Raw genomic sequence first — 16,050 nt, 5'->3', positions numbered from 1 at the left:
CTCTGGATTGAAGGAATGCGGTCCCTGCATGTACCCTGATCCTTATCGGCAACCCTGCCCCTGGACTATAAGACTTCTCACAGGCCCCCCCAGGGCGGAACACACAGTTTTGAGGGCATTAGCCTACTGTGTCCCCCTTTACCTGGCAAAACAATAGAGCTATTCTTTTCTACTTCACCCAAAACTCTGTCTCTGAGATTTAATTTGACGTTGGGGTACAGAGGCCAGATTCCGCTTCACTCTTCAAGTCTTTGCTCAGATGTCACCTTCTCAATAAGACCCACATGACAACCATTTAAAATGCAAAGAACCAGTTTCCCATAACATATTCTATTTTTCCATAGCACTTAACCACATTCTATTGTACTATATAATTTCAATATGTCCATTGTTTATTGTCTGTCTCCTTTCACTAGAATATTAGCTCCACAACGCAGAGACATTGTCTGCTGGCTCATGGCTCTATCCCCACTGCCTAGAACAGTGCCTGGTACATAGTAAGTGCTCAGTAAGTCTTTGTGGAATGAATGAATGACCCTCCCCCAAACCTGGGGATATGTGGAGTCCTGGCAGCATCACCCGCTGCCAATTACCTACCATTTCTACCCTCAGCCAGAAACTGCTCCCAAAGAACCAAGGGGGCCCAATATCAGGAGAGGAAGAAGGGGTTCCCCCCGAGAGATTCTAACTTTCTGTGCCACACACGGGAAGATCCATCTCCCGGCCCAGATTGGTCCCAGGGAAGCATTCCTCTGGGTCTGTGGCAGGGAAGGGTCCAAGTGCTCAGGGCAAAGATAATTCCAGCATATAGGCGCTCTTGTGACAGCCTGGGGACAGAGTAACCCTGATGGTTAGAGAGAGGCAGAAGGGCTTTAAGCACAGGCCTAGGAGATATAACCAGCTGCCCTCACTTGAGCAATCTGGACAGATATGGTCTCCTTCTTCAGCCACACCAGGCCACTTCTGACGACGCCGTGGGTCCCATCTCAGGTCACGTGTGACCCTGGGCAAGGCAGAACCTCTCAGTCTGATCTTCCTCACAGGCAGCTCGGAATTTAATCACACAGTGGAGGCCAAAGCCATTTGTTGGCTCTAAAGGACTGGTCTCAAATCCTCAAGCAGGAGCTTCCTTCCCCTGGTGACACTGCCGAGTCCTTCCCACTCCACGTGTGGATTCAACAGTGCCTGAAGAGAGAGGATGAAAAAGAAGGTGGAAGGGGGCAGACTGGAGGCAAGTTCAGCAGTGAAAGGGCTTAGTCCCCAAAGGCCTCTGGGGTCATGAGCGTCATTGTTCCAGTCTGTTCCAGTCTGAACCAGGCCCGCAGAGCCCTGAGCCCTAAGCCCAGATGAAGATCCTGAATACAGCTGCCATGCTCTGCCAGGGGCAGGGCCCCAGGACCCATGGCAGAAGGGACAGATGGGCCTCCTGCCTTAAGAGGAGAGACCTGGGGGAGGAGCTGCTCCAGCAGGAAACCGGGGCAGAGCAGGAACAATAGCGAGGTTTCTTCCTTCCCTGTTTTCTTTGGCATCTTAGCTGCCAGAGCCCACATCCCGCTCCTCCAGGTCCTTGGCTTCCCTCCACGCCCCTCCCTTCAGCCCCCTGACAGAGGAGCACCTGTCCTCTCCCTCTGCTGCACCTTCTCACTTTGCTCCACACAGAGCCCTCAGGGGGGTTTTAACATTACAGTCACAACTTGAGGAAACTTTATTGAGCCTTACTCTGTGCCAAGCACTGTGCTGAGTGTTTCCCAACGACACGTCATGGTAGTGGTGGTGGGGTCATTAGTGCATCTCCACTCCTGGAATCCTGGCGGTGGGTCCCTGCCCCTCTTCCAAGCCCTCAAGGACCCTCCAGCCTCATTCCCCACATGCCTAACCTGGGAGTGGGAAGAGGGAAGGGTGGGAGGGGTGGGTGGAAAGCAGCTGGGAGCTCAGAGGGAAGGGGCAAGGGGGGGGGCAGCGAGGAATGGGACCGAAAGGAAGTGTCACCGAGTCCAGGGGTAGGAGGACTTGACTTTGGGGGAACTAAAAAAGACCAAATGTAAGAGAGACAGACATGGAAAAGGATGTAGAGACAAAGTCATAGAGACTAAAATCACATAGAGAGGAAAGGTGAAACAGAGTAGATAGGACGGCTGAGTCCCGGCGCAGGCTGGCACGGTGCCCACTTATCTCAAAACGCCCCCTCTCCAACCCTGGAGGCCTGCCGGGCCGAGTTGGGGAGAGGCCCACGATGGCCGCCCGCCCCTGCCACCGGCCGGTAGGGAGCTGGATGGCGGCGGCGCTGTCTTCAAGGAAGCGCATCATTCCAACCTTGCCGGGCGCGAAGCCCGGTCAGGATGCCCAGGTCGCAGGAGGAAAAGGAGGAGCTGGACCCAGCGCCCGAAGAGAAGAAAAGGGGAAGACCAAGGCCAGAGATAAAGGTCCAGCGGAGGCAGACGGCCGGAGGTCGGTAGGACGGGAGAGCCCGGACCCGACAAAGTCTCCCGGGGGGCCCGGGACAGGCAGCGCGGAGTAGAGCACGGGAGCCGCGCGGAGTAGAGCACGGGAGCCGTCCGAAGCGCACCATGCGCGGGTCCCAGGCAGCCCGACGGGTCTACAACCGCCAGCCGGGTCACGTGGCCCGAGCGGGCGGGCTGCTGCCCGGGCGCGGGGGAGGGGAGCGGGGGGCCGGGGTCAGCGGCGAGACCGCGGCGGCCTGAAGTTCCCTCCCAGCGCGCAGTGCTGGCCGCCTGGTGCGGGAGCCGCCCACTGCCCCCGCCCTCGCGCCCGCCCGCCCCGCCGCGGGGCGCCCGCCTTGTATATAGCGCGCCCCGCAGGGCCCGCGCCAGGAGAGGAGCCACGCCGCGGGCGCCGGAGAGCGCTCGGCGCCGGGGAGCCAGCCCCCGCGGCCCGCTACACTGCCGCCCCGACGTGCGACCCCTGCGGGGGCTGCTGTCTTGAGACCATGAAGAAGGAGGTGTGCTCCGCGGCCTTTCTCAAGGCAGTGTTCGCAGAGTTCCTGGCCACCCTCATCCTCGTCTTCTTCGGCCTCGGCTCGGCCCTCAAGTGGCCGTCGGCGCTGCCCACCATCCTGCAGATCTCGCTGGCCTTCGGCCTGGCCATAGGCACCATGGCCCAGGCCCTGGGGCCCGTGAGCGGTGGCCACATGAACCCCGCCATCACGCTGGCCCTCCTACTGGGCAACCAGATCTCCCTGCTCCGGGCAGCCTTCTACATGGTGGCCCAGCTGGTGGGCGCCATTGCCGGGGCTGGCATCCTCTATGGGGTGGCACCACGCGATGCCCGAGGCAATCTGGCCGTCAACGCGGTGAGTGTCAATGGGGCTGGTTGTGGGGCAGGGACCCTGTGGTGGGCTCTGGACCTGGCCCCCAAACCCCATCTCCAGAATGGGTGCCACAGAGTGGTCCAGTGCACACCTCTGCCAGGAAGGTCACAGCCTCCTAAGGCCGGGAGGATGGATCTCCAGGTGTGCCCCTCAGCCCACTGCTGTGGTTCATATTCGCCTCCTCCGCCTGACGCCCTCATGCTGCCCCATCCTGGCCTCTCTCCTGGTGCCTGCCTGCTGCCCCTCTTTTCTTACCCAAAACTTCTCTCTCTTCTGTCTTACCTCTGAGCTCTTCTGTCCTCTTGGGCGCCTCATTGCTCCTGTGTGCTCCTCAGTGGAGTGCTCTCATGGAACCATCAGAGAGAGGTGGGTTGTGGTACTGTCTTCTGTGGCCCTGGCCTCTCCCGGTCTCGTTTTTCTCACTCACACTACGTGGGAATGGCCATAACAGCAGGGACTATTATGTGGGACTCCTGCATAACAGCAGGAGTCAGGGACTTATGTTTAGAAACCGTGCTTGTGAACTCCCTGATGTGAGGCCAGTGCATACAGTCTCTGATGAGTATTGGTTCCTGCTCCTGGCCCCCTGCTGCCTCCCCCTCACGCAGCCCCAGATTCAGCCTCCATGTCCCATGCAAACTGGGTTCATTAATCAAACACAGAGGAGGATTTTCTCGGCCATTGTCAAGCGGTGAGTCAGCCCCACCAGAGAGACGGGTTTGAGGTTGGAACTGGCAGCGGGTCAGGCACAGGCGGGAGGCTGGCTTGGGGGGGTGCCGTAAGCAAACTGGGCAGCTGCCCATAGGAGGGAGGGTAAATGCCAGCTTGTGGGGACTGGGGACTGGGCAGAACACGTGACAGGCCTGTGTCCGGGAAGCGCTCCCCTCACACTTGCCCTTTAGCCACAGCTTTGCGCTCCAAGCTTTGTGCTCACTGCGAAGTATGTGCTCTCTTCAGCAGATGACCTCCCTGATGTGACAGGGCTTGGCTTCCAGGTGCTCAGGCTCTAGATGTCCCTGGAGGCCAAAAGCCCATCCCCCCAAGTCCCTGGCCATAGAGCCAGAAGAAAGCAGGGCCCCTAACACACCCTTCCCTTACAGCTCAACAACAACACAACTCCGGGCCAGGCCGTTGTGGTGGAAATGATTCTGACCTTCCAGCTGGCGCTCTGTATCTTCTCCTCCACCGACTGCCGCCGCATCAGCCCTGTGGGCTCCCCAGCCCTGTCTATTGGCTTGTCCGTCACACTGGGCCACCTAGTGGGGGTGAGCAGTGCTGCCCCTTGGGGCAGATAATGGGGAGTACCTTCTGGACCTATGAGCCTGGCAGTTAAGGCCTGGAGTGGAGCTGCTCTACTCTGGCCCAGACTTGATCCCCTCAAACCTTCTCCAGTCCGAGGAAAGATGGAAGTGAGTGGGAGTTGGGATGGGGGCAGGAAGCCAAGCCCAAGCGCAAGACAGAGAGGAGAGGAGGGGTCCGTAGGAACCTGTGGAGGGAGAGGGCACCAGCCTAGGAACTGGGAGACAGTTGGAGACCTGGCTGAGCCCCTGAACTGCTGGGGGACCCGGGGAGACTCCGGGCCGGGTGGGAGTAGACAAGCCCTCCTCACCACCTCCCTCTCTCTGTCCAGATCTACTTCACCGGCTGCTCCATGAACCCGGCCCGCTCTCTGGGCCCCGCAGTGATCATGAAGCAGTTCAGCCCCTCGCACTGGGTGAGTCTGGGCCTCCCCTGGCTCCCTGGCAATGAGGGCCTGGAAACCCGGCCTTAGCAGCTGACAGCTAACAGGACTTCCCGGATGATGGGGGCCTAGGGCTTGGGGGTGGCTGGAGAGAGAAGGGGATACAGCCAGAACAAGGACAGGGGCGCGGTAGGTTTTTCAGGCAGGGGACCCTGGCTTGAGGGGAGGGGCTGCCTATGTGTGTCTGTCCCTCTAGGGAAGGGAAAAGGATCTGTACTCCAGTGTCACGCTCTGAGGATTTTGCTTCCATCTTTCTGGATGGTGGGGGGCAGGGGGTCCGTGTGTCTGTCCTCTTTGATGTTTTATTTATCTGTCCCTGCTGGGGGAATGGGGAGAGTCTTCCTTCCTGTGGGTCTGTCCCTCTGGACAATCTGTCATCTCCTTTGAGAGCTCTCCAAAGTCTGTCTCTATCCCTGTGTGGAAGAGAGAGGCATTCTGTTCATCTCTCTGAGGATCTCCACGTCTGTTCCCTCTGAAGGTTCATTGGTCTCTCTTTAGGGTGGGGTTGGCGGGGCCCTGTCCCTCTGGAGATGTCTGTCTCCTCTGAGGATCTGGGTGTCTGTGGTCCATGTCCCTGTCATTGGGGAGTGGGGTGTCAGTGTATCTGCCCCTGAAGCGGAGAGAAGTCTTTCCTTCGGGAGGTCTGGAAGTCTGTCTGTCTGTCTCCTCTGAGAGGCCCATGGGTCTGTCCTCTGGAGGGGGAGGTCTTGGTCTCTGAGGCCTGGGGCTCAGCCGACTGACACGGCTCTGTCTCCACCAGGTGTTCTGGGTGGGGCCCATCATGGGGGCTGCTTTGGCTGCTATCCTCTACTTCTACCTGTTCTCCCCCAACTCCCTGAGGCTAAGTGAGCGTGTGGCCATCATCAAGGGCACGTCTGAGCCCGAGGAGGACGGAGAGGAGCGGAGGAAGACCATGGAGCTGACTGCCCAGTGACCAGCATCACGCAGGGGCCAGCCTCTCAGCCCCTGAACCGCAGGGGGAAAAAAGAGAAATACACGATGGCAAAGCTGCCTTCCCCCGCAGCTGGGGAGGAGGTGCTGGCTCCCCAGGCTGAACGGTTAGAGTTGGAGCAGGAACACATGATGGGGCTCTTGAGGTGGGGGCCAGGGGCTGGGGTCTGGTGGGGAAGGGGTGTCTCTGGCACAGGGCAGACTGCTGCAGCGAGGTCAGACCTCAGGGATCGTGAACGCAGTGCTAAGCTTGCAGGCTGCCCCAGGCCACGCCAGGAAGGGGTGGCTGGCAGTCTGTGCCCCCTCCCTCTCCCCAGCCCCTCCTCAAGAGCCAGGGGGATCCCAGCCCCCGGGACAGCAGAGGCTGGCCCTCCCCAGAGCTCTTTAGGAGGGAGGCAACCTGGTTCATTACATGCCACCTTATTTATTTCTGCTCAAGGATGCATGGGGTAGGGCTGCTGGTGTTAGGGGCGGAGGCTTCCCAATAAACCACTGACATTCATGTTCGGCCTCGTTTCTCTCCAGAAGCCTCACCTCAGGGTACTCTGGCTCATCACCTCTCCTCCTCATCATCCCACACCCTCTTCCACCGTCTCCACAATCCTCTGTGGAGAGACAGGGAAGCTGAGGCCAGGGGAGGCTTAGAGAGTCAGAGAGGGGGTTGGGAGGAGAGAGAGAAAGAGACCAAATGTAGCCACAGAGCTAGAGGTCAGGAGGGGGCAGTGGGAGCAGAGAAGGAGGGGTCCTCACCGAGCCCAGCCTCTACCAGCCATGGTTCCCACTGTCTTCCCCTCTGGGCCTGTAGCTCTGCCCTTACCTGCCCTTGTCCCCTTGCCACTGACACTCCTTAGGAAACCCCCTTAAACTCACTAAGCCTCCCATCTCTTAAGCTATAAAGTGAGGCTAAAAAATGCTTTCCTCACAGGGTCGTCGTGGGGTCAGATGAAGGGAGGGAGTGAGATTCCTGGGACTGGGCTGCTCTCTGTGGCGAAAGGGGCACACAACAGCTCAGGACACAACTCTTCATCAGAGTTACTCTGACTTTGAGTTCAAACCTGGTTGTGCAACTTTGGATAACACAAGCTCTCTGAGTTTTAATTACCTCATCTGTAAAATGGGGATACTTGTACCCATTTCATGGATTGTTACGGGGATAAAATGAAACAATGGATAAAAGGGAAACACTTGTGCAAACAGGGACAGGCACCTCAGATCGAGGGCTCGATTTGCTAGTGTGAAGAAAAACGTCTACAGCTGGGACCCCAGCCACACCGCAGTTCTGGACCTCTGCTCTCCCGAGAGTGTTTAAACCTGAGCTCGCGCTTCTCTCTGGTGTGGGAACCTCTCCCCCGTGGTTTTCAGTTTTGCCTCAGAAGAGGAGGGCCCAGCAGGGCCAGGAGATGGACTGAGAAGCGATGGGAGAAGCTATAGACAGTGGCTGGCCAGGGTCAGTCCCAGGGGCTGGGGGTGAGGAGGGGCAGACTCCCCAGCCCTCCTCCAAACTTGAGTCTAGTATATGTAAATGGTAGCGGCAGCCGGCACCCTGCCCTGCCTGCCTGGCGGCTTGCAGTTAACACCAAATGGCAGTGTGTGTGAAGCCCCGGTAAAGGAGCAGTCCCCCACCCGCTGCCTCCACCCCTGCCCCTACCCAAGAGACCGGCGCAAGTGCCAGCTCCGACCAGCAGGGGGCGACCTCGTCCACCGAATCCACCGCTGCCGCGCTTCCTCTTCCCCGAGTCCCGGGTCTGGGCCAGATGCGGCGTGGAGGAGAGGGGACCCTGGGGAGTCTTTCTGGTCTGGGTCCCCTGGGCCACCAGGAAGCAGATACCCCAAGCCCCCCCCCGCCACCCCACTGTCTGGGAGTGGGTACAGAAGAGAGGGGATTCCTCTGCCCGCCCCGGGGGCTGCCAGTTTCACCTGGTAGGAAAGTGGACAAGGTAACAGGATGGGGAGATGGAGGAGGACTAGGGGTCAAGGCCAGGAATAGACAGAGGGTTGGCTGCCTAGATGGCTGGGCAGGAGGAGGGGTTGCTGGGAGGGTCGGCTCTCTCAACCCCAATCTGAGCCTCAGCTTCCTCCTCCGGCGGTTGTGGACGAGAATATCAGACCTCCTCGCAAGACTTCCACACAAGACTCAAGTGAGGCACAGCCGTGACTGGGAGGCAGCCCTCTGCATCCAGCCCAGCAACTTGGTTCCTTTCTCCGACGGGCCCCACGGGGAGCATGACGGGGTGAACGGTGGGCCTATGAGGGACAGGCCCTCAGGGATGGGCGGGGCACCCAGTCCGAGGGAGGTACTGGCCAGTCCGAGGGCAAGGGTCCGCCTAGGGCCTGGGGCTGACTAGGTGCCGCGGGCCGGGCAGTTTGGCCAGCAGAGGGCGCTGCGCTCTCTGGTGTCGGATCCTCCCCGCGCGGCTCGAGTCTGGCGCTCACAAAGACCTGCGCACGCACGAGCCCGCACACGCTAGCGCCGCTCCACAAGGCTCTTCGGTTGTACCCAGCGGGCTCCGTGTTTCGGCATAGACCGCTCACTCCGCGTGTGTGCAGAGCCACATCGCCCGTCCCCTATTCCCTGTCACAGGGCCGCTCGGGACCAGACCCAGCTGCCTGGCTCCACGTGTTATCAGCGAGGTATACGTGTGTGTCATATCCAAGCACACACATGCTCAGTCATCCCTCTGACCCTCTGCTCCACCTGAAGACAGAACCCAAAAGAGCTTTGATTCTCCTGTAGGAGGCTTCCTCCCCTTCCCTTCCCCGGGGCTGCCAGTTTCACCAGGTAGGAAGGTGGACATGGTGACATGATGGAAAGATGGAGGAGGACTAGGGGTCATGCAGAGAACAGACAGAGGGTTTGCTGTCTAGATGGATGGACAGGAGGAGGGGTTGCCGGGAGGGTCGGCTCTGTCAGCCTCCCTCTGAGCCTCAGCTTCCTCTTTCCACCATTTTGTGGGGATGGGTGAGGGGATACAAGGGAAACTACCTTGAATCTTTCCCTTTCTGTCATGTTTTTATTGTCCTTTCTCATCTCTTCCAGTTCCCTCCTCCTTCCCCTCCTTCTTGCTCCCCCATCCTCTCCAAGCCCTGAGAGAGAACCTCAATCAGAGCTCACCTTGCCCCTCGGGCCAAGCACACACCACACACACATCTCCCCACAGAGACGCCCACCCCGCTAGTCTGGGGAGCCCAGAGACAGGCCTCTGAGAGGTTCAGAGCACACAGCCACCTGACAGGCAGCTGTAGGCAGCCAGGTGTGGGGCTTGAAAAAAGCTCTTGGACCAAGAGTGACCTCAAAAGCGTACTACTAGGGCCCAGGACTGGCTGGGCCCAGGGACACGCTGGCTGGAGCTGGAGCAAGTCCTGGCCCATGTCCACCTGTCCTCAGGGGGTGAAGGACCTTGTTCCAGGCCAGGCAGGGCCCCAGGAGGTTCTTCTCTAGGCCAGCTAGAGACAAGGGCTGCCACTACCCTTAAGGCTCTCAATCTCCAGGGCCCAGAGCAGGGGCCTCAGGTGCTGCTTGTCCTGGACCCTTCCCACCCCAGCACGGCCCTCACAGCTGTCTCGCTGGAGTGGGAAGGGAGGTGACAGTCCTAATAACCAACATCTTCTGACTGGGGGGTGCTCTCCTAGGGAGGTGGGAATTATCATCTCCACTTTTTTTTTGGCCATACCACGTGGCTTGCGGGATCTTAGTTCCCCAACCAGGGATCGAACCTGGACTCCTGAGAGTGAAAGCTCAGAATCCTAACCACTGGACCACCATGGAATTCCCAACATCTCCACTTTAAAAGTGGGAAAGCTGAGGTCACAGGAGTTAAGCACTGGTCAGGGGTACAGAATATGTGGCAGTGTTCAAATGCTTTCACTTTCTTTTCAAAGCTTCTCAACAGACAGGCATTACTGCTGTTTGTTGCCTGTGTACAGGTGCAGAAACTGAGGCTAGGTAAGATGTAGGGACTGGCAAGTGTCTGTCCCCAGGCCCTGTATGACCCTGTGTGAGGGGAGGGAAGGAGATAGATGCCCGTGAGATTCCCTGGGACAGCCAGGGAAATCCCCCCACCCTCACCCCCCAACCCCAGGGCCAGAGAGGAATGTCACTCACACTACATTCCTTCAATCTTGAGCATTTCTTGAAAGACTCCTTCATGCCAGACAAGACTGGGAGTCTGCACTGGAACAGTGGAGGCACCGAGGAAGTCAAAGCCGGAAGTAGCCCCTGGCTTTGCCCAAGCCCAGCTTCTCTACAAAGTTTGCCCTGACTCTCCTGGAGGCGAAAATTAGGGCAGGCTTCATAGAGGAATTGAACTTGAGCAAAGTCTTGAAAGAGAAACAAAGAGGAAAGGCATTCCAAACCCATGGTCTCTCCACTACTCCATGATTACCCAGGCACATTATAAAGAAGCAGCCAGGAGAGGGAGAAGTGAAAATCGTAGATGAGGCTGGGAATGGCCAAGAGAGGGCCCCAGTTGCTCAAAGGGAGCCAAGAACACAAGGAGGGGCCCCCTGACGCAGACACAGGAGGAGGGCTGCCTCTTCTTCAGGGCCAAAGGGAAGCTGGTGAGGGCATGGGGCAGCTGCAGGTGAGTTTGCGGCTGGGGGAGGGTGGGGTGGAGGGATGGGAAGAAGTCTTGCCAGCTGGTTTCACTTTCTAGGTAGGACAGGAGGCAAGTAGATCTGCTGGAGGAAAGCCAGAGCAAGGTAGGGTACTTGAAGAGAGTACAGAAGGTTTGAAGTAGGGCTTACAAGAATGGGGAGAGAGCCGCCTGGCGACGGTGTGGTGTAAGGATTGCTGAGCAGAGCTGTGACCCCTACTGTGGCCAGAGACCATGGACTTGTCATGGCGGCAGTCTGCATGGCTGGGCGAGTTTCTCCAGCAGCGCTCAGCAGGGCAGATGGGGGCAGAGAGGTGTGGAGAAGAATGAGGATGGAGGGACACGGCTGGGGGGGGGCGGGGTTCAGAGAACAGGGTGCTGGGACAGAGGGCACTGAGGTGAGATGCCAGGGGATCTGGCTGGAGAAGGTAGAGTCAAGCCAGGATGGCTGGATGAACAGAAAGGGGCTGGGGGAGACATTGGGGGAGGAATGTGACTGGGACTGAAATGGGGGAGGGTGGATGGACAGAGCCTGTGGTCAGAGTTGGGATGTTTCACTTGAAGATTTCAGAAGACCCAGCCCCAGGTGAGGACAGGTATAAGGCTATAAGGAGAGCCAGCTGAAATGAAGCAGACATGAAAGTCACCTGCCTCCAGGAGGCCAAGAAGCTTTTATTCACTCATTCGTTCATTCAACAAATATTTATTGAGGACCTTACTGCAGCAGTGAGCAAATAAATCCCTGTGCAAGACGTTACATGTAGGGATGAACAAAACTTGGTTCCTGCCCCCTCACCCAGGAAAGGGGAGGTGACATCAAAGCTGAGCCTTAGGAACAGGACTCACCCAAGCAAAGGGCGTGGGATGGGCTTTCCAGGGAGAGGAGAGAGTATCCCGCAAGGGGAGAGCAGCATGGAGTGTTCTAGAACCATTGGCCTTCTGGTGAGGCCAGAGGGTAAAGGACAAGGCAAAAGGTGGGGAGAGGTGAGGTGGGAGGTGCAGGAGCCAAGAGGACCTTGTAGGCCCAGCACGGAGCTCACAGAGGGGACAGGAGGCTTCAGGTGATTTTAGCAGGGGGCAGCAGCATCCGCTTTGCATTTTCGAGAGATCACTCAGGCTGCAGTGTGGGTAATTGATTGGAGCGGAGCAAGGGAGGAGACAGAGAGAATGGTTAAAGGCTGCAGGGCAGCAGGCCTGGCAGGAAGAGGGCACAGGCAAGAAATATTTAGGATTCAGTATCACTAGGACTCGCTGCCTTCGCTGGATGGGGGCGGGAGGGTGAGGTCAAGGATGCCTCCCAGGTGCCTCCAACTGAGCTGGGACAACAGAAGGAGTGCTTTTGGGGTCACAGGGAGAGACAAGGATCTCGTTGTGGGACAGGTGGCATCTGGGGAGCCTGAGGACACCAGGGGACAACCACTGGGCAGGGAGCTAGGGCGGGGGGTGAGGTCAGGGCACCCAGATGTGGTGAACAGGTGAAGAGTGTACTATTTTAACAGCTCGGCAGGTTCTTCTTAGGGAAGGAACACTTTTATTTGAGAAAATACCTTGGTATATTGCTGGGGGTTAAAGGGCAGAGCCTAGGGCGCGGGTAACCTTAGGGCCAGCATAGCCACAAAAATGGTAAGCTACGCTGTGTGGCATGAGGGATTGTTTTGGCCCCTGAGAAGGAGGAGGTCAGAGAAGTAAGGGGAAGGGCTGAGCTGGGGGAGGGGAGGCAGAAAGAGGCAGAAGTGGGTGAAGGGCCAGCGGAAACTGGTGTGTGGCTGGTGTGTGGCTGGCGGGCAGCAGAGGTGCCCATTGCCACAGGTGTCACTGATCAGCTGTGGAATAAACACCCCCTCCATCTGCCCCCCTGCACCCACACAGGCCCGCGTCCTCAGTAAGGCTGACTCCGTTCACATCAGCTTCCAGTGAGTGGGGTTCTAGGTGGGAATGGAGGACACAGCTCCATTCACATCTGGGTTTATGGGGCTCAGAACAGCATGAGCCCACTTGGAGGCCGAGCCTGCAGGCAAAGGGGGCCGGGGGAACAGGTGCTGCGGAGCGTGCGCAGGGCCCCCCGAAGCAGGCCTTGGACCTGGGGATCTCAGGGATCTTGCTCTAAGCTGACATCGGGGGTGGGAGCGCCCTGGAATCCCATGGCCCGCGCTACTCCGGCACCTGTGGCCCCCAAGGCTGGGCGTCTGCCCGCAGCGGAGTTAGGCCTGTCCAGCTTGGAAAACTCCTGGGAGGTTCCAGCTCAGTGCCCGGGGAGGGCCCCCCTCCTCCGGCCGTCAGGTGAGCTTAGGGTGGAGCGGGCATGTGAGAGCCACCCGTCATGCCACCCCTACTCCCACCCACCCAGACGCACATAACCCTGTCAGCCCGCCCCCTGCCAGTCTGACCACACAGTCCTCAGGGCAGCAGCACTGTGGAAGAGCTGCAGGCTGGGGCCGGAGCAGCCCGGAGACAGGAGACCAGGGGACGCAGAGGAGATCAGAGGGAAGAGAAACAGGCCCCGGGAGCAAAGGCACCAGGACCCGGATGCCATGGAGTCAGGCAGGCGCAGCTTGGCCAAGACGCTGGTGTGCCGGCTCTGCACGACCATCAGCAAGGCTGTGTTTGCCGAGTTCCTGGCCACGGGGCTGTACGTGTTCTTTGGCGTGGGCTCGGCTCTGAGATGGCCCTTGGCGCTTCCCTCTATGCTGCAGGTTGCCATCACCTTCAACCTGGCCACGGCCGTGATCGTGCAGATCACCTGGAAGGCTAGTGGGGCCCACGTCAACCCTGCTGTGACGCTGGCCTTCCTCGTGGGCTCCCAAATCTCCCTGCCCCGTGCTGTGGCCTACGTGGCTGCCCAGCTGGCAGGGGCCACGGCGGGGGCTGCTCTGCTTTACGGGGTCACACCCGGGGACATCCGAGACACCTTTGGGGTCAACGTGGTAGGTGCGGGGAGGGGGAGGGGGCAGGTCCATACAGGTGGAAAGGGGGGAGGGCCAGGCTGGAGGAGAGGGGACAGGGAGGTAACAGAGCAACACCTGCTCTGGACTGGGACCCGGGACCCAGGGGAGTGACTGTGGCCTTAGTGCAGGGAGAGCAGGAATGGGACTGTGGTGCAAGGCACAGGGGGAGCAGGAAGAAGCCACACTAAGGGACAGGAGTCGGAAAAGGACCAGGCATTTAAGGGTGGGGGTAGGTGGGGAGAGGTGGAGCTGTGGGTAGCGGCAGGGGACCCTGCACGCACTTCACCTCCCCGGGTCCACCCCACGTCCCCCGCTCCTCTGTTGTCCCATGTTCCTCCCTCCCCAGCACCCTGAGGCCTGTCTCACTCCCCCAGATTCCTGTAATCATCTGTGTTCCACTTACTTCCCTGAGTCCCCACCTTCCACTCCTACCCAGGGCCCCTCCCAGGCAGCTTGCAGACATGCATCGTGCATCTTAGCTTCCCCAGCCTTCCTGCTCCCACCAGTCCTGAGCCCCCGCCTCCCCTTGAACCACAGGCCCCAACCGAGCCGTGTAGTGGGTGGGGTGCCACTCGCTTCTGCAGGGAGCAAGTGTCTGGGGCTCACCTGAACCCCACCACACAGCTCTCCTCAGCCCATTAGCTCCTTAAGTCCTGGGACTGGCGGTGGTGAGGCCTCTCACCCCTTACAGTGAGGAAATGAGGCCCAAGGGGTCACCAGCCCCGGGCAGAGCCCGCTGGCTCCAGTGTAACCCCCTTGCACAGGTCCGGAGCAGCGTCTCCACGGGCCAGGCGGTGGCAGTGGAGCTAGTCCTGACCCTGCAGCTTGTGCTCTGCGTTTTTGCTTCCACCGACAGCAGACAGACTACTGGCTCCCCAGCTGCCACGATTGGAGCCTCTGTGGCAGTGGGCCATCTCATTGGGGTAAGGGGCAAAGGGGACACCGGGCCCATGTACCCACTGGTCCCTCCCTGGGGAGGCTGCAGGGGCCCTGAAGGCGAGAAGGTGTCCTTCCCTGAGCCCTCGAGTCTTGGGGCCAAGGCTGTGTCCCGCACTCCAGGCCCCGGATAGGGCGCTACAGAGGCCAAGCCCGGGGCTGGGGCTCTGAGCCATGGTGGAGGGCACTGTCCCCTCCCAGGCCTGCCTTCAGCCTCCTCACACCCTGACCTGCACTCACTCCCCAGATCTACTTCACCGGCTGCTCCATGAACCCAGCCCGCTCCTTTGGTTCTGCTGTCATCGTCGGGAAGTTCGCAGTCCACTGGGTGAGACCCTCTGCTGGCAGCCAGGGGAAGGGAGAGGGCCCCAGTGGCAATAGGGACTTTCACCAGCAGGAGGACCACAGACACTTGGGGAGACAAGTCCCCCTGCCACAGACCATCTTGACCCTCAGTGGAGGTTTCCCGAAGCTCAGAAGGCCGGAGCCAGCATCCTTTCTTTACAGCTTCAAAAAGTCCGGGGTACCCAGTGGACTGGCAAGAAATGAGCCAGGGCAGGAGCTGCAGCCTTGGCCCAGGCCTCAAGTCCTGGCTGTTTCCTTATTCACTCCTTCCAGCTGGACCACTTTCCAAACTTGGATAAAGAAAAAGACAAACAGAAATAGACACACACACACACACACACACACACACACACACACACCAGCAGGGACAGGAAGAGCACTAGCCAGGGTTCTGGGCTGGAATGGGGAAGGCGAGAAGAGAGAGGCAGAGGGGTGGCGGGGAGCCTGGCCCAGCCCCGTGGGAGGCAAGATCCCTTCACCTGCGGGGACTCAGAGTGGGAGGTCAGGACTTGTGCTTCTCAAATTTGCCACTTCGTGGATGGCTCCAGGGTTCCTGGGAGACCAAGTCAACACTGGGAAGCAGGTGGGGTCCCAAAACCACCCTATGGTCCTGACGGCTCACGAGCAGGGTACCCACTTCTGCCTCCTCAGATCTTCTGGGTGGGACCCCTGACGGGGGCTGTCCTGGCTTCGCTGATCTACAACTTTATCCTGTTCCCTGACACCAAGACCCTGGCCCAGCGACTTGCCATCCTCACAGGCACTGCGGAGGTGCAGGAGGTAGAAGGGGTGGAGCCCCAGAAGGAAGAATCTCAGTCCAGTTCAGAGGACACTGAAATGGAGAATGTGTGTCAGGTGGCATAGAACCTGGTCCCTGCCCTCACACTTCTGAAAAGAGCCCTGAAAGTGGGCAGCATGCTTCGTGTAACCAGACTTCAGGTTTTCCTGGGGGGCGTGGGGCTTGCGAGGTGGGGTAGGGAGGCTTGGCCTCTTGTCCTAACAGGGTGGGCGGGGGATCCCCGGCATTACATTTCTAGATGGAATCGGGGAAGCAAATCTGCTCAGTTTCCTCCTCCTACCTCTCTTTTAATGGGACAGAGCAGAGCGAGGCAGGGGGAATTCATGATTGCTCTCCCTGTCTCTCATCTATCTGGACCCCAGTGGGGGTCCTGGGCTTCCAGGTCCCCATGTCTTGGAGAAAAGGGAATTTGA

General features: G+C 59.1%; 2 protein-coding genes across 2 annotated transcripts; both read left to right on the top strand.

Annotated features, from left to right (window-relative positions):
- The first annotated feature begins 2,738 nt into the window (after nt 1-2,738).
- Nucleotides 2,739-6,522, top strand: AQP5 (aquaporin 5). Its single transcript, XM_079937310.1, has 4 exons — nt 2,739-3,310; nt 4,429-4,593; nt 4,959-5,042; nt 5,830-6,522. The coding sequence occupies exons 1-4, from the start codon at nt 2,948-2,950 to the stop codon at nt 6,001-6,003; spliced, it is 786 nt and encodes a 261-aa protein (XP_079793436.1). The 5' UTR covers nt 2,739-2,947; the 3' UTR covers nt 6,004-6,522.
- A 6,621-nt stretch (nt 6,523-13,143) lies between these two features.
- AQP6 (aquaporin 6) lies at nt 13,144-15,764 on the top strand (the record flags this gene model as incomplete). The annotated part of the gene is made up of 4 exons (XM_079937309.1): nt 13,144-13,536; nt 14,322-14,480; nt 14,741-14,821; nt 15,490-15,764. 4 exons carry the CDS (start codon nt 13,144-13,146, stop codon nt 15,700-15,702), a joined length of 846 nt encoding a protein of 281 aa, XP_079793435.1. The 3' UTR covers nt 15,703-15,764.
- Nucleotides 15,765-16,050: the final 286 nt, after the last annotated feature.

Source organism: Stenella coeruleoalba (assembly GCF_951394435.1).
Source record: "Stenella coeruleoalba genome assembly, chromosome: 11".
In the NCBI taxonomy this organism is placed as follows: Eukaryota; Metazoa; Chordata; class Mammalia; order Artiodactyla; family Delphinidae; genus Stenella; species Stenella coeruleoalba.
The sequence above is the reverse complement of the archived record's forward strand: the minus strand, read 5'-3'. Positions and strand labels throughout refer to the sequence as shown.